Below are 25,515 nucleotides of genomic sequence, written 5' to 3'. Positions count from 1 at the left end.
ATTCACCAAGGGCAAGTCATGCCTGACCAACCTGATCGCCTTCTATGATGAGATAACTGGCTCTGTGGATATGGGGAAAGCGGAGGATGTGATATATCTTGACCTTAGCAAAGCTTTTGACACAGTCTCCCACAGTATTCTTACCAGCAAGTTAAAAAAGTATGGATTGGATGAATGTACTATAAGGTGGATAGAAAGCTGGCTAGATTGTCAGGCTCAATGGATAGTGATCAATGGCTCGATGTCTAGTTGGCAGTCGGTATCAAGTGGAGTGTCCCAGGGGTCGGTCCTTGGACCGGTTTTGTTCAACATCTTTATTAATGATCTGAATGATGGGATGAATCACCCTCAGCAAGTTTGCAAATGATACTAAGCTGGGAGGAGAGGTAGATATGCTGGAGGGTAGGGATAGGGTCCAGAGTGACCTAGACAAATTGGAGGATTGGGCCAAAAGAAATCTGATGAGGTTCAACAAGGACAAATGCAGAGTCCAGCACTTAGGAAGGTAGAATCCCATGCACCGCTACAGGCTGGGGACCGACTGGCTAAGCAGCAGTTCTGCAGAAAAGGATCTGGGGATTACAGTGGACGAGAAGCTGAATATGGGTCAGCAGTATGCCCTCATTGCCAAGAAGGCCAACGGCATATTGGGCTGTATTAGTAGGAGCATTGCCAGCAGATCGAGGGAAGTGATTATTCCCCTCTATTCGACACTGGTGAGGCCACACTGAGAGTATTGCGTCCAGTTTTGGTCCCCCCACTACAGAAGGGATGTGGACAAAATGGAGAGAGTCCAGTGGAGGGCAACGAAAATGATTAGCGGGCTGGGGCACATGACTTACGAGAGGCTGAGGGAACTGGGATTGTTTAGTCTGCAGAAGAGAAGAGTGAGGGGGGATTTGATAGCAGTCTTCAACTACCTGAAGGGGGGTTCCAAAGAGGATGGAACTCGGCTGTTCTCAGTGGTGGCAGATGACAGAACAAGGAGCAATGGTCTCAAGTTGCAGTGGGGGAGGTTTAGGTTGGATATTAGGAAACACTATTTCACTAGGAGGGTGGTGAAACACTGGAATGGGTTACCTAGGGAGGTGGTGGAATCTCCTTCCTTAGAGGTTTTTAAGGTCAGGCTTGACAAAGCCCTGGCTGGGATGATTTAGTTGGGGATTGGTCCTGCTTTGAGCAGGGGGTTGGACTAGATGACCTCCTGAGGTCTCTTCCAACCCTGATATTCTATGATTCTATGCAGTCCCTCCCCAGTGCCAAAGCCTCCAATGAACTCAGGTTGCAAATGCCCAAACTGCCTCCCAGCCCAACTGTCCCCAGCTCCGCTGCATGGATACGGGGTTCACACACCATGAGCGGGAGCGGCATGCAGTCCTGCTTCCTCTGCAACTACTTCAGTCCCCAGGCAGCGCCAGTATAGCATGCCACAGCACACAAGACCCTGGAGGGCAGAGGAAATCAAGACCTCCTGCAATGGAGATGAAACCAAATTATCGTCACACAAGGAAAACGGCTCTGGCTGGCCTGTTCACTTCACATTCAACCCACTTGCCTCCTAGGGCACTCTGGGATTTAGCAATGCCATCCCTCAAGGCCTTGTCACAGGAGTTAGGCCCAGCTTGCCACAGAATGGACAGGGCGCAGGACACTTGAAATACTCTACAGCAGCGTTTCTCAAACTGGGGTCCACAAGGGTACTCCAGGGGGTCCGCAGGCCCCACTGATCAACTCCACCCCCTCCCTCCCAGTGCCTTCTGCATACAGGTGGCACTGGGAGGGAGGGGGAGGAGTGGGGACGGGGCACGCTTCGGGGAGGGGGTGGAAAGAAGTGTGGAAGAGGAGGGGCAGGGTTGGAGTGGAGATGAGGCCCGGGGCTGAGTGGGGGGTTTGGGAGTCTCTGAAAAATTTTAAATCAAAATTTGGGTCCTCGGGTTGCTAAAGTTTGAGAACCACTGTTCTACAGAAATGCCAATGGATTAGGAAGGAGCTGCAGTTTGCAAGAGAGCGTCTTTGGTTTAGTTCCTTACACGCTGAGGGGACTGTCCAGAGTACTCTGCCTCGCCCTGTTTGAAGCCGAGAGCACATTATTAACCCCCGTTTGCGAAGGGGGATGTTGAAGCACATGGAGGGGAAATGACTGAACCAGCCACACCCAGCAAGGTCAGCAGCAGAGCCAGGAATAGAATTTGAGTCTCCTGAGTGCCAGCGTCTTCTCCCATTCACTATTTCCCCCTGACAATCAACAGGGGCTCTTGAAAATAAGGGATTACTAGCAGAGGCTAGAGCCAGGCATGACCTAACATAGTTGCACAGTTTGGCTATGTACCTGCAACACCCCGTCTATTTCAGCCCTTCATGTCTTGTGAGCTGTGCAAAGTGCACAGTGGCTTTGTGATGTACACAACTGGGGACCAGGAGGAGGTCACCAAACATCTGTGCTTGTAGCCAGAGCTAGCATTTAAACTTTAGATTACAGAGGTGGTGGGGGGTGGATGGGCAGGCAGAATTAACCTGCTTTCCCAAAAGTGAGTGCGCAGATGAAAAGAGTTACCTTTTCCGTAACTGGTGTTCTTCGAGATGTGCTGCTCATATCTATTCCACAATAGGTGTGCGTGCTCGCCACGTGCACTGGTGCCGGAAGTTTTTCCCCTAGCAGTACCCGTAGGGGGGGAGCGCCCCCCACGACCCCTGGAGTGGCGCCTGCCTGGGGCGGTATAAGGGGAGCTGTGCACTCCCCCCACCCTCAGTTCCTTCTTGCCAGACAATTCTGACAGAGGGGAAGGAGGACGGGATGCGGAATAGACATGAGCAACACATCTTGAAGAACATCAGTTACGGGAAAGATAACTGTCTTTTCTTCTTCGAGTGATTGCTCATGTGTATTCCACAGTAGGTGATTCCAAGCTATATCTGTTGGAGGTAGGTAGGAGTTCACAAGCCCTGCAGAACCCAGCGTCATCCCTGGGTTAGGGGACAATCACATAGTGCGAGGTGAACGTGTGAACCGAAGACCACATGTCGGCCCTACAAATGTCCTGGATGGGGACGTGGGCCACGAAGGCAGCTGATGAGGCCTGCGCCCAAGTCGAGCGTGCCCTCACAATGGGTGGTGGGGGGACACTCACCAGATCAAAACAGGAATGGATGCACAAAGTGATACAACTGGAAAGCTGCTGAGTAGAAATTGGCTGGCCCCTTGCGCGCTCAGCTGAGGCGATGAACAGTTGCGAGGACTTTCTGAACAGCTTGGTCTGCTCGAGGTAGAAAGCCAGAGCCCGCCGCACATCGAGCGTGTGGAGACAGCGTTCCTCACTAGTCACGTGAGGCTTGGGGCAGAGGACCAGTAGAAAAATGTCCTGACCCATGTGGTAGGCGGAGACCACTTTTGGGAGGAACATGGGGTATGGGCGGAGCTGTGTCTTGTCTTTATGGAAGACCGTGTATGGCGGCTCGGAGGTCAGGGTCCTGCCAGCAGATCGAGGGACGTGATCGTTCCCCTCTATTCGACATTGGTGAGGCCTCATCTGGAGTATTATGTCCAGTTTTGGGCCCCACACTACAAGAAGGATGTGGAAAAATTGGAAAGAGTCCAGTGGAGGGCAACAAAAATGATTAGGGGTCTGGAACACATGACTCATGAGGAGAGGCTGAGGGAACTGGGATTGTTTAGTCTGCGGAAGAGAAGAATGAGCGGGGATTTGATAGCTGCTTTCAGCTACCTGACAGGGGGTTCCAAAGAGGATGGATCTAGACTGTTCTCAGTGGTAGCTGATGACAGAACAAGGAGTAATGGTCTCAAGTTGCAGTGGGGAGGTTTCGGTTGGATATTAGGAAAAACTTTTTCACTAAGAGGGTGGTGAAACACTGGAATGCGTTACCTAGGGAGGTGGTGGAATCTCCTTCCTTAGAAGTTTTTAAGGTCAGGCTTGACAAAGCCCTGGCTGGGATGATTTAGTTGGGGATTGGTCCTGCTTTGAGCGGGGTGTTGGATTGGATGACCTCCTGAGGTCCCTTCCAACCCTGATATTCTATGATTCTGTGACTCGCCTGGCCGACGTGATTGCAACCAGGAAGACCACCTTCCACAAGAGGTGAGAGCAGGAGCACGTGGCCAGTGGTTCAAATGGGGGCCCCATGAGACAAGCCAACACCAGGTTTAGGTCTCACTGCGGGACCATGGGTCTAGAATACGGAAAAAGACGGTCCAAACCCTTAAGGAACTGGCCAGTCATAGCATGGGAAAATACCGTGTGCCCTTGCACCGGCGGATGGAAGGCCGACATGGCTGCCAGGTGCACCTTGACTGATGAATGCACCAGGCCCTGTGTCCTCAGGTCGAGAAAGTAATCAAGAATAAGCTGGATTGGGGCGGTCACCGGAGAGACACCCTGGTCCGCCGCCCACCTAGAAAACTGGGACCACTTCGCCAAATAAGTGCGGCGAGTGGAGGGCCGACTACTTTCGAGGAGGACACGCTGAACTTGCTCGGAGCACGTCCTTTCCTCTCCACCTAACCAATGAGCAGCCACGCCGCGAGGTGAAGAGCTGCCAGGTTGAGGTGGAGGAGGCAGCCCTGGTCCTGAGAGAGCAGGTGTGAAGGTTCCTTCCCCACTCTGAACTCTAGGGTACAGATGTAGGGACCTGCATGAAAACCCCCTAAGATTATTTTTACCAGCTTAGGTTAAACTTCCCCAAGGTACAAACTATTTTACCTTTTGCCCTTGGACTTTATTGCTGCCACCACCAAGCGTCTAACAAATATATAACAGGGAAAGAGCCCACTTGGAAACATCTTTCCCCCCAAAATCCTCCCCAAACCCTACAGTCCCTTTCCTGGGGAAGGCTTCATAAAAATCCTCTCCAATTTGCATAGGTGAACAAAGACCCAAACCCTTGGATCTTAAGAACAATGAAAAAGCAATCAGGTTCTTAAAAGAAGAATTTTAATTGAAGAAAAAAATTAAAAGAATCAGCTCTGTAAAATCAGGATGGTAAATACCTTACAGGGTAATCAGATTCAAAACATAGAGAATCCCTCTAGGCAAAAGCTTAAGTTACAAAAAGACACAAAAACAGGAATATACATTCCATTCAGCACAGCTTATTTTATCAGCCATTTAAACAAAACAGAATCTAACGCATACCAAGCTAGATTACTTACTAAGTTCTAAGACTCCATTCCTTTTCTGTTCCCGGCAAAAGCAACACACAGACAGAGAGAGCCTTTGTTTCTCCCCCCCTCCAGCTTTGAAAGTATCTTGTTTCCTCATTGGTCATTTTGGTCCAGCGAGGTTATCCTAGCTTCTTAACCCTTTACAGGTGAAAGGGTTTTTCCTCTGGCCAGGAGGGATTTTTAAAGGTGTTTACCCTTCCCTTTATATTTATGACAACAGGTCTGGGTGGAGTGGCAACAGCCACGGCAGAGCTACTGCCAGGCCCGTGAGGGTCCCGTACCAATTCTACCTGGGCCACGCTGGGGCAATCAGGAGGACCTGGGCCTGTCCGTCTTTATCTTCTCCAGGACCCTGCTGATTAGAGGGAACTCAGAAAAGGCGTAGAGAAGCCGGCCTGACCAGGACAGGAGAAATGCATCGGAGATAGCGCCCCTCCTCAGGCCCCCCTGGAGCAGAACCGGGGACATTGCCGTTTCTGCTGAGTCGTGAACAGATCCACCTGGGGAATTCCCCACCTTCGGAAGAGCCAGTGGGCCACTTCCGGGTGGAAGAACCACTCGCATTGCTAGGAAAAGTCCCTGCTCAAGCGATCCGCCCTCTCGTTCCGGGCGCCTGGTAGGTGGAAGGTCTTCAGGTGGATGTTCGTGGGCTACACAGAAGTCCCACAGCCTGAGGGCTTCACGGCAGAGGGCAGAGGATCAGGCCCCACCTTGCCTGTTAATGTAGAACATTGAGGCCATGTTGTCCGTGAGGACCCTGACTACCTTGCCCTCCAGGTGTGAGTGGAAGGCCATACATGCCAGTTGCACTGCCCTGAGCTCCTTGACGTTTATATGTAAGGTCAGGTCTTGAACCGACCACAGGCCTTGGGTCTGAAAGTTCCCCACATGCGCCCCCCAACCCAGGTCTGATGCATTGGACACCAGCTCCAACGACGGGGCCCTGTCCCTGAATGGGACCCCTTGGAGCATGTTGTTTGGGGCGGACCATCACTGTAGGGAGGTGATCACAGAGTCCGGCACAGGGAGGACCTTGTCCATCCTGTCCATGGCCTGGGAGAACTTCGAGGCCAACCAGAGCTGGAGGGATCTCATCCTGAGTCTGGCGTAATGGACCACGTACGTGCATGCCGACATGTGACCCAAGAGTTGTAGGCAAACCCTGGCTGTTGTCACCGGGAACCTTGTGACCAAGTCGATGAGACTTTTCATGGTCTTGAATCTGTCTGGAGGAAGAGGGGCCCTGGCCGACACTGGGTCCAGGAGCGCCCCGATAAACTCTAAGCATTGGACCAGGACTAACGTGGACTTGGTGTTGTTTACCAACAGGCCCACGGTAGTGCACATGGACAGGAGGAGCGCCACGTGATCCCCCACCTGCAACCGAGAGGTGCCCTTGACAAACCAATCGTCCAGATAGGGAAATATCTGGACCCACCGCCGTCTGAGATAGGCCGCTACCACCGACATGCATTTTGTAAACACCCTGGGGGCAGTGGACAGACCAAACGGGAGGACTGTGAATTGGTAATGACTCTGTCCCACCACGAAACGGAGGAAGCGCCTGTGCCCCTCGAATATGTGGATGTGGAAGTACGCGTCCTGTAGATCGAGGACAGTGTACCAGACCCCGAGATCCAGGGAGGGGATGATGGACGCCAGGGAGACCATGCAGAACTTGAGCTTCACCATGTACTGGTTCAGACCTTGGAGGTCCAGGATGGGCCTGAGGCCCCCTTTGGCCTTTGGGATAAGGAAATAACTTGACCATGAACTCCCCAGGCACTGCCTCCTAGACCTAGGAGACACCCCACCTCCTGCTCGAGCAGAGCTTCATGCGAGGGGTCTCCCAAGGACAGGGAATGGTTGGGCGGGGAGGAAGTAAACTGCAGGGTGTAACCCTGGGAGATGGTGTTGAGGACCCATCGGTCCGAGGTGAGTCGTGACCATTCCAGGAGGAAAAGCTTCCCTTCTCCAACCGGTTGTGTGCTTATCAGGGGTGGATCCCTGATGAGGACTGGTGGGGTGCCCCTGAGCGTCCCGTCAAAAACGCCTTTTCCCCACCTTCTTGCCCTTGGAGGACCCAGGCTGGGGGCAGGCCAAGACTGCCTCTGAGGGCGTCTCTTATAGTCTCACTGATTCTTATGGGAGGTCTTGTACGTCGGGAGGACAGCCTGGGTGGGAGCCTGTTTCCGTTTGAACTTAGGTTTTGCCGGAGCCGATACATAGAGGCACAGAGTCTGGAGGGTCCTGCGGAAGTCTTTCATGCCATGCTGTCTTGTATCTGTTTCCTCTGCAAACAAAGCTTTCCCGTCAAATGGGAGATCCTGCATGGAAGACTGTGCCTCGCTGGACAGCCCAGAGAGCAGGAGCCATGACGCCTGTCTCATGGACACCGTGGAGGCCACTGATCGTGCGGCCGTGTCCTCAGCATCCGAGACTGCCTGCAGGAACGCCCTAGCAGCCGCTGTCCCTTCCTTCACTAGTGCCTTGAACTCCTTCCTATCACGCTCCTGGAGGGAGTCCTCAAACTTGGGCAGGGAGCCTCACAGATTGAATCTGTACCGGTCCAGGAGAGCCTGATGGTTTGCCACTCATAACCGGAAGCTCGAAGATGAATACACTTTCCTTCCAAAAGAGTCCAGTCTCCGAGAGTCTTTGTTCTTTGGGGTCGGGGCTGGCTGACCCTGCCGTTCCCTGTGGTTGACTGACTCGACCACCAAGGAGTTGGGCGCCAGCTGGGTATACAAGTACTCATGTCCCTTAGCGGGTACAAAGTACTTGTGTTCTGCCTTTTTAGAGATGGGGACCAATGAGGCTGGTGTTTGCCACAGGGCATTTGAAATCTTTGCCACCCCCTCAGGGAGAGGCAAGGCCACCCTGCCCAGTGCAGAAGGGGATAACACGTTAACCAGGCAGTCTGAGGGCTCCTCCATCTCTTCTGCCTGGAGGTGGAGGCTTGCTGCCACCCTCTCTAAGAGTTCTTGGTGGGCCCTGAAGTCCTCCTGCGGGACGGAGGGGGGCAGGGCTGCAATTGCCTCCTCCGGGCTGGGCAAAGAGGCCGGTGTGGTGCTCTGGGTGTCGGTGAGCACCATCTAGTCGGACTTCAGGCACAGTGCCGAGGACACACGTCCCACTGCCTCCTTTCTTGGGGGTCTGGAGAGGGAGGCCGATGGTGCCTCCAAAGCTCCGGCCACCGAGTGAGCACCCACCGGGGGCTGCGCCAGAGACCACAGTGCCCACTGGTACCATTGGGCCAGCCACGATGCTCGGTGCCACAGCACTTGCTGTGGCACCGGCGGGGCCGGCTGTTCGGGTTGGCTGGCCTGGGCCATCGAAGGACGGCTATGAATGGAGACCGGGCTGGTGTAAGATCTGCTGTTGTCTCTGGACTGGGAGGAGTGGCAGTGCCGGGATATACGACGGCCATGGGACCGTGATCTCGATGTGGAGGACCGGTACCGGCGGTAACAGCTGCTCCGAGAACGGCCTCGACGGGCAGACCCGCGACGGTGAAATGCCGGCGATCGACACCCGGGGCTGCGATGTCCTGGTGGAGCCTTAGAGTGGGAGTCTGAGCGGGAACGGCATCGACAACTGTGCCATGATCGACTGCGGTACCCTCTCTGAGACGAGGACCAATGGCGACGCCCGCTGCAGTCCCACTGATATTTGCTCCTTGAGGAGGAGTGGTGCCGCGAGTCCCAGATGGACGGAACCCAGGCAGACAGTCTGGTCGGCGTCAAGGGCGATCCACCTGGACTCTGCCCCAAGCAATCGCTGGGCGGTGATCGGCGCTGGGAACGTTCCCTCGACCGAGACCGGTACCGGGCCAGAGGCGACTGCAGAGATCCCAGCGGCGGCTTGCCTCTGGAGTGTGGGGCCGACATTGGTGTGCTCCGAGCACCAGCATGGACATAACGTCCCAGGCTGCCTGGAGGGCTTCAGGAGTGGATGGCATCCGGACATCCGGAGAGGCCTGTTCTGAATGGGCCAGGCTACTCCGCTCAATGTGAGTTGGAGGCCTGGGGCCCGGTGGGGATTGAGGACTGCCTGACATGGGCCTAGCCTCTGTCCCAGACTTCCCTCGGTGCCGCTGCGAAGAGGTTGTATTCCTGGCCCTCTTGGTGTGCCCTGTGGACGGGGAGCGGTGCCGACGAGTCGATGGCACCAGAAGGTTGCTGCGTACTGATGCTGCGGTGCTGGGTACCGGTTCGGAGCGGCGTGCCAGGGTCAGGGCCGACTCCATCAGGATGGCCTGGAGCCTAATGTCCCTTTCTCTTTTGGTCCAAGGCTTAAACGACTTGCAAATCTTGCACCTTTCGCTGATATGGGTTTCTCTCAAGCAGCACAAACAATCTGCGTGCAGGTCACTTCTTGGCATAGAACACCTACAAGAGCCACACGACTTAAACCCTGAGATGCGGGGCATACAGCTATTGCTAACCGACTAACTAAACTAACTAAAGAGCTAACTAACTACAGGTACTAACACTGAACGAACGAACAGCTCTGGGGATGAGCTACAGCCAAGCTGGAGCAGAGCAGTTCCGATGCACCTCCCCTGGCGGCAAGAAGGAACTGAGGGGGCGGGGGGCGCGCAGCTCCCCTTATACAGCGCCAGACAGGTGCCACTCTAGGGGTCGCAGGGGGCACTCCACCCTATGGGTACTGCTAGGGGAAAAACTTGCGGCCCTGGAGCACGCACACCTATTGCGGAATACACATGAGCAATCACTCGAAGAACTGAGCTCTCCAGATCCAGATCCAGTAAAGGGATTGTGTAAGCCAGGGGGCCAGTTTAGTCTCCATGGAGTAAACTGCTGCCACGATACCCCTGCAGCAATCACTTCAATTTAATGTTTTCTATATCTGCTGTTACTTCCTGTGACCTTAGTGGTTAGTTACTATTCAGGCTCCTAAAGGTTGTTTCTGCTAGGGGGAGAAACAGATGATCGAATCAGGCATTTCTTGATGCAATCATATTTATTTACAAGAATGTACAAAGGTTGTTTCTCTGAACACAGTAGGAATCATACAGCAGGAGACAGTTTATTTGTCCACAGCTCCAAGCCTCCTTCCAGGCAACACTGTACCCCAAAACTCACTCCCCTAGCTCAGGGTCCTGCTACAAGTACTTCTATGGCTGTCTCTGGGGCTTGCTTGCTGCTTCTCTGACAGCTTTTGTGGTGTTTCTGCTGCTTTTCTCCATATGCGCATAGCTTCCTCAAACAGTACACAGCCGCCCATGTCTCCATCCAACCCTGAGTCAAACCATGTTACCCACACATAGCTCAGACTCCTGAGCAGCCTTGCACACGGCCTGCGTTTTGGGCAGCAGCTCCTATTGTTTCAACCATCTATTCCATAAAGGAGCTTAAATGTTTTGTACATTTATTCTGAGTGAAGGGCGATGGTTATGCCCCCCACCTTCAAAAAGGTTTCACGCAGCATAACAATATATCACACACAAATCTACACTAAAAGAACATATTCAGGTTGTGAGGCAAGCACTCAAAAGTTCGCAAATGCCACAATTAAGGTTGCTCGTGCAACGTTAATTCAGCTCCATTGTGCATATCCATTATGATCATCTTTAATTACATGAGCTCACATGCTGGTTTTGCCTCACTCAGAGCAGGGTGCTCACTTAATGAACAGCTAGTCAAGGTTTTGTTTTCTCCTCCTTGTTCAATGGGTGGCCACACCCTGCACTGACGACAGAATTATTATTTTCTCAAGGGCTTTCTGATGGAGCTCATCGCTATAGTATCTGAGTGATTCACCAACATTCATCTTCACAACACCCCCATAAGAAGAGGGGATGGGATTATCCCCATTTGAAGGGATGGGCCGCTGAGGCAGAGAATGATTAAGGACAAAACTTCCCACTGATATGAGGCGCCAAATTTGAGACACTAAGGACCTGATTTGCAGAGTCCTTAGCATTTTATAACACTTTTTATGTTTACACCACAGCTCGCAGTGACTTCAGTCCCAGCTGTGAATGCTCCACATTTCTGCAAATCAGATCCCAGGGCGCCCAGAGAATAAGAAAACCCCACAGGGTCCCAGTTCCAATCTCCGTGTCCAGCCAATCCCAGCTCCCCCCTTCCCCTAGCTCCTTGTCTAACCTCAGTGTTCTCCTCCTCCCACACCAGCTGGCTCCCAGTCCCCCCTCCCCCACCTGTTCCCCTCCCCAGCTCCCAGTCTCCTCCCCTCCAGCTTTCAGTATACTCGCTTTCCTTCCCCCCACCAATTCCCAATCCCAGCTTCCTTGTTCCACTCTACTTCGTTCCCTCTCCCCCACCAGTCTGGCTCTTATCCCCTCTGCATCTGAGGCAGGCGGCTTCCTCCTCCACACTGCCTGGGTGCTGGCAAGGGGGTCCTGAGAGTACAGGAGAGACTGGCTCCCTGCTCTCAGTTCCAGTGCCTAGGCCTTGGCCTATCTAGGAGGCGCAATTACATGGAAAGTCCAGCTTTGCCCCCTAGCCCTGGGTTAAGGCTGCTCAGTCACTCTGTGGGGATGGTGCATGCTCAGCCCGGTGACACAGAGGGGCAGGAATATGCTCAAGGAGGATGGTATCTTTGGAGATTTAAGCGGCTAAACTCTAGGAAACTTTGAACATGAGCAAACTGAGATTTTTTCCAAAGGCTTATTACTAGGCCAGATGAGGGCAGATTTTCACAGGAACACCAAAACACTCATCCCTGACACAAAGGCCATCCTCTGCCAAATTTTACATTCCTGCTCCAATGCATAGGTGCGCTACAGCCTCTCAATGAAATAGTCACCAACATTTCAACATTTTGCAAAACAATGTATTTGCCCCAGCCTCATTCACAGAAATGGCTGACCCATTTTGGCTGAAACTTTGCAAAACAAGTTTGCCTGGGGCCAGTATGGAAAATTTCAACCAAAATGGTTAAAGTTTGGCAAAGTTATAAGCAATGGAAAAATTATCTTATGAAGCAAAGTCTTAGGCAACCTTAATAATAGATGGTGCTACCAGTCCTGCCTCACTTTATAACAAAGGGGGGGGAGGGTGCATGCATGTGTGTGCACATTCACATGCAATTTGCTACGAAGAAAGCCTAACTGGCTTCACAAATAGGATACCAGGTCTCAGATCAAAGCCCTCTGGCGGCTGTGAGTAGCTATTAGTCTGTACCCATAATCTAGTAGCATAAGACTTGAAGACAAACTGGTATCATCCCTGAAATAAAAACCTGACCCAGCAATTCATCCTGCTGTCATGGTCTCTTGATATGGAGGCATGAATACATATTAAAGCTGCATAGAGCCAGTGCTGTTTGGATGTTGTCACTTTGCATATTCATCTCTAGGGAGCAGAAACTCACTCTTCCTAGTCATGAAAAATCAACTCATATTATGCAGCAACAGGCATCCCTTCCTTGCTGACCAAGCAAAGTCACACCAGCTCTGGATGATGACCAATCACTGTCCCTTGTTATGTCTGCCTTTGACGGAAGTCAGTGATCCACATAAGACTCACCCTGCACTTTTGTCAAGTCTGATATTTACCTTAGTCACTTCACGTTGATGTCCCACGAACCTCTTCAGCACTGCTCCCGATCTCCAGTTATACACGACTACAGTCTGAAGAGAGAAACATCTATGTGAATTCAGCCAGCACATCTGTGCGTGAGGACTGACATTACACAGACTTGTCTGCAAGGTGACAGAGTCTATGATTTTTACATATTTTTTTTCCAGACAAATAGCTTTTCCTGCTATAAAGGGGAGGGCACAGCAAGGGTGTGTACTGGGTGAAGAGCATCAGGAAAAAATAGTCCTCATTGTGTGAAAACCTACATGTCTATTGAAATAAAAGAAACATTTTCTAGATCAAAAAGCCATCCACACCCCATTTCTATCATGTTGGACAATACAAACTATGTCAATAAAGGGAGCATAATTTGGACTCAGCAACAGGGAATAAAAACATTGCTTTGTAATATGTGCAGCCTGGGTATGAAAACATGTAGCACACGGGCCGCCACCACACAGTCCAAGCCTAAGTAGTCAGCTGGTCTTGTCCTGAGCACCAGCAGCACATTTAGACCCCCCCTTTCAGAAGCTCTTCCCTTGTAATATAAAAGAATGCATCACAGGTTGGCTGATGTGAAGGCCAGAAGGGAGAACTGTCTCACCTAGTCTGACCCCCTGTACATCACAATCCAGAGACTTCCACCCAGTTACTCCTGTGGTGGGCCCAACATCCCTTTGCTTGTTACAGTCTCTCTGGGCGGAGTAGCTTAGGTGCTGTTTGGAATACAGGACAGGGGCTTGCTCTTAAATGTATGGACCAAAATGTTCATAGAATCACAGAATCATAGAATATCAGGGTTGGAAGGGACCCCAGAAGGTCATCTAGTCCAACCCCCTGCTCGAAGCAGGACCAATTCCCAGTTAAATCATCCCAGCCAGGGCTTTGTCAAGCCTGACCTTAAAAACCTCGAAGGAAGGAGATTCTACCACCTCCCTAGGTAACGCATTCCACTGTTTCACCACCCTCTTAGTGAAAAAGTTTTTCCTAATATCCAATCTAAACCTCCTCCACTGCAACTTGAGACCATTACTCCTCGTTCTGTCATCTGATACCATTGAGAACAGTCTAGAGCCATCCTCTTTGGAACCCCCTTTCAGGTAGTTGAAAGCAGCTATCAAATCCCCCCTCATTCTGCTCTTCTGCAGGCTAAACAATCCCAGCTCCCTCAGCCTCTCCTCATAAGTCATGTGTTCTAGACCCCTAATCATTTTTGTTGCCCTTCACTGGACTCTCTCCAATTTATCCACATCCTTCTTGCCCAAAACTGGACACAGTACTCTAGATGAGGCCTCACCAATGTCGAATAGAGGGGGACGATCACGTCCCTCGATCTGCTCGCTATGCCCCTACTTATACATCCCAAAATGCCATTGGCCTTCTTGGCAACAAGGGCACACTGCTGACTCATATCCAGCTTCTCGTCCACTGTCACCCCTAGGTCCTTTTCCGCAGAACTGCTGCCTAGCCATTCGGTCCCTAGTCTGTAGCGGTGCATTGGATTCTTCCGTCCTAAGTGCAGGACCCTGCACTTATCCTTATTGAACCTCATCAGATTTCTTTTGGCCCAATCCTCCAATTTGTCTAGGTCCTTCTGTATCCTATCCCTCCCCTCCAGCGTATCTACCACTCCTCCCAGTTTAGTATCATCCGCAAATTTGCTGAGAGTGCAATCCACACCATCCTCCAGATCATTTATGAAGATATTGAACAAAACCGGCCCCAGGACTGACCCTTGGGGCACTCCACTTGATACCGGCTGCCAACTAGACATGGAGCCATTGATCACTACCCGTTGAGCCCGACAATCTAGCCAGCTTTCTACCCACCTTATAGTGCATTCATCCAGCCCATACTTCCTTAACTTGCTGACAAGAATACTGTGGGAGACCGTGTCAAAAGCTTTGCTAAAGTCAAGAAACAATACATCCACTGCTTTCCCTTCATCCACAGAACCAGTAATCTCATCATAAAAGGTGATTAGATTAGTCAGGCATGACCTTCCCTTGGTGAATCCATGCTGGCTGTTCCTGATCACTTTCCTCTCATGCAAGTGCATCAGGATTGATTCTTTGAATCTGTGAATTCTTTTGAGTCTGTGTTCAAATGCAGATGCCTGGAATTAGAGTCCGGGGTGACATGCTGGCCACACTGAAGTCAGTGGGTGATTTGCTGGGGCCAAGATTTCAAGTGGAGCCTGTGGAGCCTAAATTTGGATTTAGGAGTCTAACTTCATGCACACAGGTTTGAAGATGTATGCCTTGATTTTTAAAAGAAACAAAACACGTTCCAAACACATAAATACTTAATATACTGCCCAGATTCAAAACCATCAGCTTAGTGTCTGTCTTCTCCCCAGGGCCACGGCTCTTGAAAATGAGCATGGCTACCCTCACCTGTAATATGAGGCACTTGGGTACCATAGTGATGGGCATGAGCTAAATAGATGGATATGTCAGCAATGTGCTGCTGTTGCAAAAAATAGCAAATGCAATTTTAGGGTACATTAACAGAGGTACGAGGAGTCCAGTGGCACCTTAAAGACTAACAAATGTATTTGGGCATAAGCTTCTTTTCTGAAGAAGTGGGTTTTTTACCCACGAAAGCTTATGCCCAAATACATTTATTAGTCTTTAAGGTGCCACCAGACTTCTCATTGTTTTTGTGGATACAGACTAACACGGCTACCCCTCTGATACTTAACAGAGGTACGACATGCAAGTCACGGGAGGTGATAGTACCACGCTGCTCAGCACTAGTTAGGCTTCAACTGGAGGACTGTGTCCAGTTTTGATCACCAATGGATAGAAAGGATGTAGAGAAACTGGAAAGGATCCAGAGGTGAGCAACAAAGATGATCAGAGGAATGGAATGCAAGCCATATGAGCAAAGGCTGGGTATGGGTAGTTTGGAAAAGAGGAGATTGAGGGGAGAGATGAGAGCGGTCTTCAAATACTTGAAAGGCTGCCATAAAAAGGAGAGAGAAAAATGATTCTCTTTTGCCAAGAGAGCAGGACAAGAGTCATTGGGTTCAAACTTCAAACAAACGGATTTAGAATCTCAGGAAAAACTTCCTACCTGTCAGAACAGTACGACAATGGCACAGACTGCCTAGGGAGGTTGTGGAAGCTCCTTCACTGGAGGTTTTCAAAAGGAGGCTGGATAGCCACCTGTCTCGGATGGTTTAGATACAACAAATCCTGCGTCTTAGAAGGGGCTTAGACTAGATGACCACTGCAGCCCCTTCTAACCCTGTGGTTCTATGATGCCCTGTGAATTGGAGGATTGCACAGCTGTGTTGTGTGGCATCCCATGTGCCCTGTCAAAGGGGCAGTGATTTAAAAATAAACTTTATTTGGAACACTATTGCCACATCTTAATGTCCTCCTGACTTCACAGCCTCGCTCAGTCTCTGCTCTGGCAGTGATCCCCCTCTGCCAGCAAAGCCTGCATGCTCTGTGCCATCAGCCCAGCCTCCTCTAACTGCGTTAGCATCACAAGAGAGACACAGTGCTTATGGCTGGGAAGGTATATTTATTCTAGAACCCCTCTTCAGAAGTGGGCTGGGTAATCTGTTGCCCACAAAGGTGAATTTCATGGAGCCACAATGGTTGGTTTTGAGTTCCTCACTCTGAAATAAAGGGATGGTTGATGGTTTGAAACGCTTCAGAGCAAAGGAATTGCCCCACAAGAGCTGTTTGTCTACAGGTGCCAGCAATGGCTCATGGCCACTGTGTCCCTGCCCATCACCAGTACCTGGCACTGGGAGGAGCACTTCTTCCCCACCCCAGCTAATGGGCAGTCGGTGGCTTGGAGTACTGACAGCCTTTGCATTTTTATTTTAGCCAAGTGTTGGTCTGATGCCTGTGAACACATAAACCCCGTTGTTTGAATCTCGCCACGTCATTTGCCCTTATCTCTATGGCAGAGAGTTCCAGACACACTTGATTTCCTTGTGAATTTTGACCCATCCTACCTTGTCATTTCCTCCCGACACACAGAGATCCGATGTTAGAGCAGCCACAGAAGTGACGGCGTCAGTGTGAGCAGGGATGTATTGCTGAACAGCCTGGGCAGGACTGTCGTCTTCTACATAATCATCAGGCCTGCCAAAGAGGGAAAGACACACAGCTGCAGGAACTTCAATACACATTACAGAGAAGTCATTGTATGCCATAGATCACCCATCCCACGTCTCAAACCACATGGCACTGGCTCCAATTAAACTGAATGTAAGGATAGCAGCGCCTTGGTTTAGGAAGAAACGCTGAATGCTGAGATGCTGGAGAAAGGCAAGCCAACACGCAAGCTCTGAGCAATGCAGAGATCAGCTCTCCGGGGACATAAATGTATTTCCTAGATGTGACATAATAGGTCTCTTCCACCTCTAATTCCTAAACCTGCAGAACAGTTACTCACCTCCACTATGGTGCATGGGACTGACTTTAACAGAACTTCATCAGTCTCCCTGCTACAGCTGGCAGATGATGGTCTGACTCAGCCACTGTTCCAACAGTTCAGACATTTTCTGCTCTCTCAAATGTCCCTCACAATAACATTCCTGTTCTCCTTTCTGCTGCTCTGTGCCCTTGGCTTATCTCCAGTACTTATGGGCCAGTACTCCCATCTCCCTACTCATGGAGAAAGGGAGATTTTAACCCTTTCTTTGCAGGGGGAGCCACGCATGTCACTTGCTCAGGATATTCAGGGTGTCTCTCTCACTCTCAGAGACTAGATTGCTCACCATTTCTCCCATGCTTGCCGTAGCATATCCCCACCCCTCCAGCAGGAGTGCCCCTCTCCCTCCCACACGAATAGCTTGCAGCACATAAATCCGGCTCAGGAACTGCTCCCAGCACAGGCTGTCAGCACCACCACGTGGTTCATTATGAGAGCAAGACAAAGCTGAATGTGTTGCTGTTAGGATACTCTCAAACCAGAGATCCCCTTTTTTCGGCCAGATAACGTTGATACATCTCCCAGACCATTCAGTCTGAGGAAAGCTTTCCATTTCCATGTGTGGCTGGGGGAGGGAGGTGGGGAACTGCATCGGAAACTCTCTCTGATCTCTTCCATGGTGGCACCAGCCCCTCTCTTGGATTAATACTGGATTAATACCTGGCTAATACCTATGAAAAGAAAAGAACATGTGTGTGACAGTGCAACTATTCGCATCCCAGCTGTACTGGTAGACACTATGCTGCAGGGCTAAGGACAATTGTTTGCTAGACGGCCCAGGGTGCAGGACTAGCAGAGCAATATCTCCTTTGTCAAGAGGAGCCATTTTCCACCCAAGATAGTACACCCAGGTCCTTTGCACCCCTGCCTAGGAACAGCCCAGGTGGATGCCAGTGACACTCTCTGGAGAGAGAGGATGGATTAGTTTGAGTGTGCTGCCAACACACTCCATTCACTAAAGCAACTTCTTATGTTCAGGGCTACAAGCAAATACTGAATGGGGGTGGAATTGCCATTTTAGCCACACAGTCATTGCAGTGCTGGGATCTAGGCCACTGCTTTTGAATATATGTGGAGGCAGAGACAGGTATTTTAGACCATTGAGAAATTAAGCAACCTTTAGAATCAAAAGACAAAAGGAAAAGTTACAGTTCATAAAACCCAGATGATTACATGTGATCACTAATCTCCCTGCCATAATCGGTGGGGTTTAGTAACTTTACATGAAGCTGGCATTCCCAGGAGATTGTTTACCTGTATTTGGAGGTGCTGCAGTTGATTTTACTCTGCAGTTTCCCCATGATATTGCACATGAGCCAAGGTGAGCAGCTCTGTAATCCAGCATGTAGTGCTCAGCTTCGAAACCTCAGCATCTCAGGCAATCTCTGGGAGCTGGGGGATTAGGAGAGGACACGTTATGGGGAATTTATAAATCAGTTCTGATCTTTACATCCATTGGATCCAATGCTGAGAATGCAGCACTTTCACTACAGTCCCAGTCATTAGCTTCCCTGCATTTCCCTTACTCCTCTTCCCGCCCCCATACCCATCACTCCGGATATTATATGCTTGTTGCTTCTCTCTGCGCAGTGCCAGTTGGGAGGTGTGGCCAGCGGATGCTGCTTTATGGGCAACTCAATCAGCATCTTATTAGCAAACACCCCAGGTGAGAATGGCCCGTAGCACTATCTGAAAGGAGAGTTTCAGAGTAACAGCCGCGTTAGTCTGTATTCGCAAAAAGAAAAGGAGGACTTGTGGCACCTTAGAGACTAACCAATTTATTTGAGCATGAGCTTTCGTGAGCTACAGCTCACTTCATCGGATGCATACTGTGGAAACTGCAGAAGGCATTATATACACAGAGACCATGAAAAAATACCTCCTCCCACCCCACTCTCCTGCTGGTAATAGCTTATCTAAAGTGATCATCAAGTTGGGCCATTTCCAGCACAAATCCAGGTTTTCATACACATTGTGAGGAGAGTGGTCACTTTGGATAAGCTATTACCAGCAGGAGAGTGAGTTTGTGTGTGTGGTTTTTGGAGGGGGCTGGGGGGGTGAGAAAACCTGGATTTGTGCTGGAAATGGCCCACCTTGATTATCATACACATTTTAAAGAGAGTGGTCACTTTGGATGGGCTATTACCAGCAGGAGAGTGAGTTTGGGGGGGGGGGGGGGGGCAGAGGGTGAGAAAACCTGGATTTGTGCTGGAAATGGCCCAACTTGATGATCACTTTAGATAAGCTATTACCAGCAGGAGAGTGGGGTGGGAGGAGGTATTGTTTCATGGTCTCTGTGTATATAATGCCTTCTGCAGTTTCCACAGTATGCATCCGATGAAGTGAGCTGTAGCTCACGAAAGCTCATGCTCAAATAAATTGGTTAGTCTCTAAGGTGCCACAAGTACTACTTTTCTTTTCGAAAGGAGAGTGTGTTTCCTGGGAGTGTGTTGGCTGGGTTTTACTGTTGTTTTGTTGGTCTTTATGACTGTTGTAATAAACTGAATTCTGTGCTGGTGCCAGGCTGGCAGATTGATCCCCTGTGGGCTCAGAACAGGCGTAGCACGGGAAGTGTCCTCATTATGTACCTCAGTCCCTACCTGAACTACCTCAGCCTTACCCAGTCAATATACCCACTCAGTCCTTCACCTCCACAGTGCCAGTTTCTGGCAGGTTTTATGATGTGGACAACTACCCACTCACTTGTCTGTCTGAGGCTCTTCAGCAAAGCAGCGCAGGGAAGCCTACACTGTTGTGCCCGTGTTCTAACTGTTCTGGGGTAAAGGCTCCAGTCACTCCACTGCCTTTTACTAGCACTAAACTCACTAAAAGCATTAAATCAATACAGGAGAGGTGCAGCTGTCTACAGGCTGGTTTCAATGGTAGTGAATTACCAGGTACAGTAATCGGATTCTTCTCAGCAGGAGATGCTCTAACTGGATTGATTTCAGTCTGACCTGCTAAAGCTCCTGTCTTCCGGGTCAGTAGGAGTCTGCTGAAAATTCAATGACTGCATTTACCTGTTTGTCAGAGCAAACAAATCAAAATAACCTTCATGTCACTAATCACAGAAGCCTGAAGCTCAGATGCTAGAGTTGCTAGGTCAGAAAGTGGACTGGTTTCCTGGCAGACATTCCCCTTCTAATTTTACTCTGCTGTCCTTTGCAATTAGCAATGAATATAACCTAGTTAAGCTCTGCTTGTTCAATCCAGATGTTTATACAGCCAAACGTTTTAAAGTGTAACCAATCTCATAGGCCAGGGAGCGTATTAACTGGGTAACTGACTTTCTTTCAGTCAAAACAAGACCAAGTTCGCAAACTATTTCAGTGTCCTAGGAACAGAGGTGACTTTTTTTTTTTTTGGCAACAGGAAGAAGCTGGAAACTCAGTCTGTATTTTATTTAATAGAATTTAACTTTATTTCCTTGGCTTTTAATTAAACTGATATTGCAAATATTAAAATTAACTGCATGAAACAGTGAACTGGCAGAAAGAAAGCAAAATGACAACAGTGCCTTTTCCTGGGGGTTTGCTTGCATCTGCAAAATGCTTTGCAGATGTGAAGAGACTGTCATTTACTATATGTCTGTATAGTCCCTATTACAATGTGTGCCCCTGAGCTGGTGTAAAAAAGTAATAATGGTAACAGTGCTAAGTGTTATTAATAAAGAGAGTCCGGGAAGTCCAGCATATTTATAAGATTTGCTGTAACAACCCCTCTAGCAATCTACTAGTAGCAGACATTCATAGCCATTTTACAGACCAGTTTTCCAGACAATCAATGGTAAATTTTTCTTTGTGGCTAATTATTCCTCATTACATGCAAGCAGCACAAGTTTTCCATTCATAAACACCTTCTGATTTTAATTGCACTATAGAATCAAGGCAGATAGTTAGCACTGTGAGAAAAGAAGGATTCAAGGAATAAAAATACAAATTACATTTTGTATCTTGAGAATGCTTCCCTACAACTGCCTAACTATAGCATAAATCTGCAGCTCCCTCTGCAACTTTGAATGCTTAATAAGAATGCAAGCTTCCAGAGTCTTGTTGCATTTTGGGAAAGCCCTCTGGTACCCCAAGATGTCATCTCTTGGCAGACTTTCCAATGCAAATTTACCATCCTCCTGTACGTACGCCACTCACTATTGTGACAGTCTACTAGAATGAAGTTCTACTGTCAGGGCTCCCATTGTAATTGAATGACAACTAGGTATGCTTCAAAAAGAGTGCATTTCATCGTAGGGATTTATTTTTTTAAATGTACATTGCTCTTTAGCAACCCGTTCCTGGAAGCAGAAAGTATTTGCATTTAAACAAGTTTTAATCTCCTCAGTCTATTGTAACACAGCAGTGAAATCTGCATGCTGGCTTTGGGAAGCAACAACAATATCCCAAATAGCAAACAGTCATCATATAACACACAGACGTGAAACTAAATCATAAGATCACACCCCGACATCTGACTATCCAGCGTCACAGCCAGGGCCGGCTCTACCGTTTTTGCAGCCCCAAGCAGTGAAAAAACCTGTTGCCGCTGCATTGCCACCGCAGATGGCAGGAGAGAGAGAAGCTGCTGCCGCAGAAACTCTGCCGCTCCTTTCTGACTGCCACCCCAAGCACCTGCTTGGAACACTGGTGCCTGGAGCCAGCCCTGGTCACAGCACTGAGCAACATGGCTAATATCTGTCACCTGTGGCTTGTTCTCTCTCTCTCATCCTCTCCGCACGGAGAGCTGTACACACAGTGGAGTGTTTTGATGATTTTTTTTTTTTTTAAATATGTACACACTGATTGGACTAGGCCATGAAAGAGAAGGTGCTTGGTCAGCCAGATCTCTTTGGAGTTTATTTCCAAGCACCGTTAATGGGACTTGCATATGATTATGAAGGGGAGAATCAACACAAAGTGAGAACATATTGTATGTGATTGAAAGAAAACTACTCTGTTTAAGCTAATCAGTACTGTTTTGCTTTCCTCCGGCTATGCAGATGCAAAACACCCATTTACAAAGCCGATAACATCACTTGAAGATTTGGGGAAACCCTAAGTAAATTCTTTGGGGTTCTTAAAGGGCTCCTTTGACCCATTTTACAGCGGTGCTGGTTAGCAGAATCCTGGATTATTCTATGTTCCAGCAAATACATTGCAGTGTTAAAGCCTCTTTAACATATTGCACTATTTTAAGACAATCAACCAGACATTTTAAAGATATTATCAGCAGTACCATACATTATTTAGACATAGAAGGTTGGGATTTTCAAATACCACTGAAATCTGGACACTGAACTTTCTCAAAGCACTTGGAAAATTCCAGCAAAAATAAAAGCCTCTTTGTTTAAATTAAGTTACAGTGGGTTCGCATTTCCTCTTGAGCAGCTAGCGCAATGTCTCTACTGCAACAAAAATGGCTTTTTTACACTGTTAGCTGTCGCACAGTAAGATGATAGTGGACACAAGGCATCGTCACTTTTACTGCAAGGTTTTATTACAATGCCATCCCTCACTGAGATTGTGCAGTAGGATAGCTAACATGCATTCATTATTCCATGGTAAAAACACACTGGTTTTGGAGGTGAAGACAAAGCCTAGAAGTTTGATTCCTGCTTTTTTTCCCTCTTTTCAATGCTTGTCTTATTGTAATGATCTTCCCACTAGACCCTGGGAAAGTATGGATGGGATTGTGAACAGTGCTAACTACATATTAGCCATTTGTTATTAGTTAACTGGCCTTATTTTTGTTAAAGGGAATATTCCCTCTCTGCCCAATTACATGCGGTTTCCCTAGGAAAATGGGTCCCTCTAGTCTCCACTTCACATGCCCCATATTAATAACCCTTATATGTTAGCAACTACACTAAAAAATACAGGGCCACAATTCACTGTTTCCATGTACCTCGTGCGATTGATTCACCAAACCAGAGCCCACGGAAAACGCTAGCCTGGCAGAATAGCACCACTTTGCACCAGTGCGAATGACTCCACAACATACAAGGCAGCAGGAAAGGCTTGTCTGCTCATGAGGGGCTGCCATAGCTCTTCGCGAAGACAGGAGAGCTTCTCCCGGCCGGTAGGAACTCCGCCTCCCCACGAGGCAGTACTGTAGCTGCGTCGACAGGAGAAGCCCCCCAACAGAGCACTGTCTACAGCAGGAGTTCGGTCTGTACAGCTGCGTCGCTCAGGGGGTATATTTCCACACGGTTATATCCACAAGGTTATATGCAGACCCAGCCTAACTCAGGACCGACAACTGTGCTGACCCAGGGATGCGTCTCTCACTATCGCTGGCCAATACCTGTCTGGGAGGACGCATCAGGATATCTTGACCAGTGCCCTAGGCTGCTCCTGACCTGTACTGAACGGATACCATCCCAGGGTACCTTCTTCCCCACAGCCCGGTCTCATGGGCCTTCAGAAAGGGCACTGGTGAGCCCTGTTGTTGCCCCGCAGGACCGGCCCACCCGGGGGCAGGAGGAGCCGGGTTCTATGCCCACCATCGCCTCGCAGGGCCAAGCCGGGGTGTGCGCGTTGGGAGCCGGGCTCCGTGCCCCCCATCGCCCCGGGGGGCTGGCCCGCCCGGAGGGGGGGGGGGGGAGCCGGGCTCCGTGCCCCCCATCGCCCCGGGGGGCTGGCCCGCCCGGAGGGGGGGGGGAGCCGGGCTCCGTGCCCCCCATCGCCCCGGGGGGCTGGCCCGCCCGGAGGGGGGGGGGGGAGCCGGGCTCCGTGCCCCCCATCGCCCCGGGGGGCTGGCCCGCCCGGAGGGGGGGGGGAGCCGGGCTCCGTGCCCACCATCGCCCCAGGGGGCTGGCCCGCCCGGAGGGGGGGGGGAGCCGGGCTCCGTGCCCCCCATCGCCCCGGGGGGCTGGCCCGCCCGGAGGGGGGGGGGGAGCCGGGCTCCGTGCCCCCCATCGCCCCGGGGGGCTGGCCCGCCCGGAGGGGGGGGAGAGCCGGGCTCCGTGCCCCCCATCGCCCCGGGGGGCTGGCCCGCCCGGAGGGGGGGAGAGCCGGGCTCCGTGCCCCCCATCGCCCCGGGGGGCTGGCCCGCCCGGAGGGGGGGGGGAGCCGGGCTCCGTGCCCCCCATCGCCCCGGGGGGCTGGCCCGCCCGGAGGGGGGGGGGGGAGCCGGGCTCCGTGGCCCCCATCGCCCCGGGGGGCTGGCCCGCCCGGAGGGGGGGGGGGAGCCGGGCTCCGTGCCCCCCATCGCCCCGGGGGGCTGGCCCGCCCGGAGGGGGGGGGAGCCGGGCTCCGTGCCCCCCATCGCCCCGGGGGGCTGGCCCGCCCGGAGGGGGGGGGAGCCGGGCTCCGTGCCCCCCATCGCCCCGGGGGGCTGGCCCGGGCTCTCGCTGGCGCTGAGCTGCAGCCCGGGGGGTCGGAGCGCGCCGCTGGGGCTACCAGGGGCGACAAGCGGCCGCCCTCAGCTCCCAGGGCCCGGCCCGGCAGCGCGTTCCCAGCGCCTCCCCGCACTCACCTGCCCGCGCCGGGGCCGCCCCGCGCCTCAGCGACCGGCGCCAGAGTCCGGGGTGGGGCCGCGCCGGGAAACAGCTCCGCCCCCGTCCCCCATAGGGCAGCACCGGCCCTGCACCCCCCTCGAGGCCCCGCCCCCAGCGCCCTCCCCAGTACCCCCCTGTGCGCCCTCACTGCCCCCCTCCGGGCACCCTCGCCCCCACTCCCTAGTACCCCCCCGTGCGCCCCCACTGCCCCCCTCCGAGCACCCCTGCCGTCCCCGCCCCCACTCCCGAGTACCATAGAATCATAGAATATCAGGGTTAGAAGGGACCCCAGAAGGTCATCTAGTCCAACCCCCTGCTCAAAGCAGGACCAATCCCCAATTAAATCATCCCAGCCAGGGCTTTGTCAAGCCTGACCTTAAAAACCTGAAGGAAGGAGATTCTACCACCTCCCTAGGTAACGCATTCCAGTGTTTCACCACCCTCTTAGTGAAAAAGTTTTTCCTAATATCCAATCTAAACCTCCCCCACTACAACTTGAGACCATTACTCCTTGTTCTGTCATCTGATACCATTGAGAACAGTCTAGAGCCATCCTCTCTGGAACCCCCTTTCAGGTAGTTGAAAGCAGCTATCAAATCCCCCCTCATTCTTCTCTTCTGCAGGCTAAACAATCCCAGCTCCCTCAGCCTCTCCTCATAACTCATGTGTTCCAGACCCCTAATCATTTTTGTTGCCCTTCGCTGGACTCTCTCCAATTTATCCACATCCTTCTTGAAGTGTGGGGCCCAAAACTGGACACAGTACTCCAGATGAGGCCTCACCAATGTCGAATAGAGGGGAACGATCACGTCCCTCGA

General features: G+C 51.1%; 1 protein-coding gene across 2 annotated transcripts in view; it reads right to left on the bottom strand.

Annotated features, from left to right (window-relative positions):
• The window catches only part of WDR31 (WD repeat domain 31), a 39,758-nt gene extending 15,032 nt beyond the window's left edge, over positions 1–24,726 (bottom strand). For both annotated transcript variants that reach the window (XR_012665224.1, XM_048823101.2), the window contains exons 1-4: positions 24,676–24,726; positions 18,460–18,597; positions 16,724–16,853; positions 12,723–12,797 (exon numbers count right to left, since the gene is read on the bottom strand). Coding sequence is in view for 1 of the 2 variants with exons in the window: in XM_048823101.2 (XP_048679058.1) it covers positions 12,723–12,797; positions 16,724–16,853; positions 18,460–18,518 (264 nt within the window). In the remaining variant the exon portion in view is untranslated. The remainder of the gene's footprint in view (positions 1–12,722; positions 12,798–16,723; positions 16,854–18,459; positions 18,598–24,675) is intronic.
• Between the last annotated feature and the right edge of the window lie 789 nt (positions 24,727–25,515).

Source organism: Caretta caretta, chromosome 16, assembly GCF_965140235.1.
Source record: "Caretta caretta isolate rCarCar2 chromosome 16, rCarCar1.hap1, whole genome shotgun sequence".
NCBI classification, from domain to species: domain Eukaryota; kingdom Metazoa; phylum Chordata; order Testudines; family Cheloniidae; genus Caretta; species Caretta caretta.
Note: the sequence above shows the minus strand (reverse complement) of the source record. Positions and strands in the feature narration are given on the sequence as shown.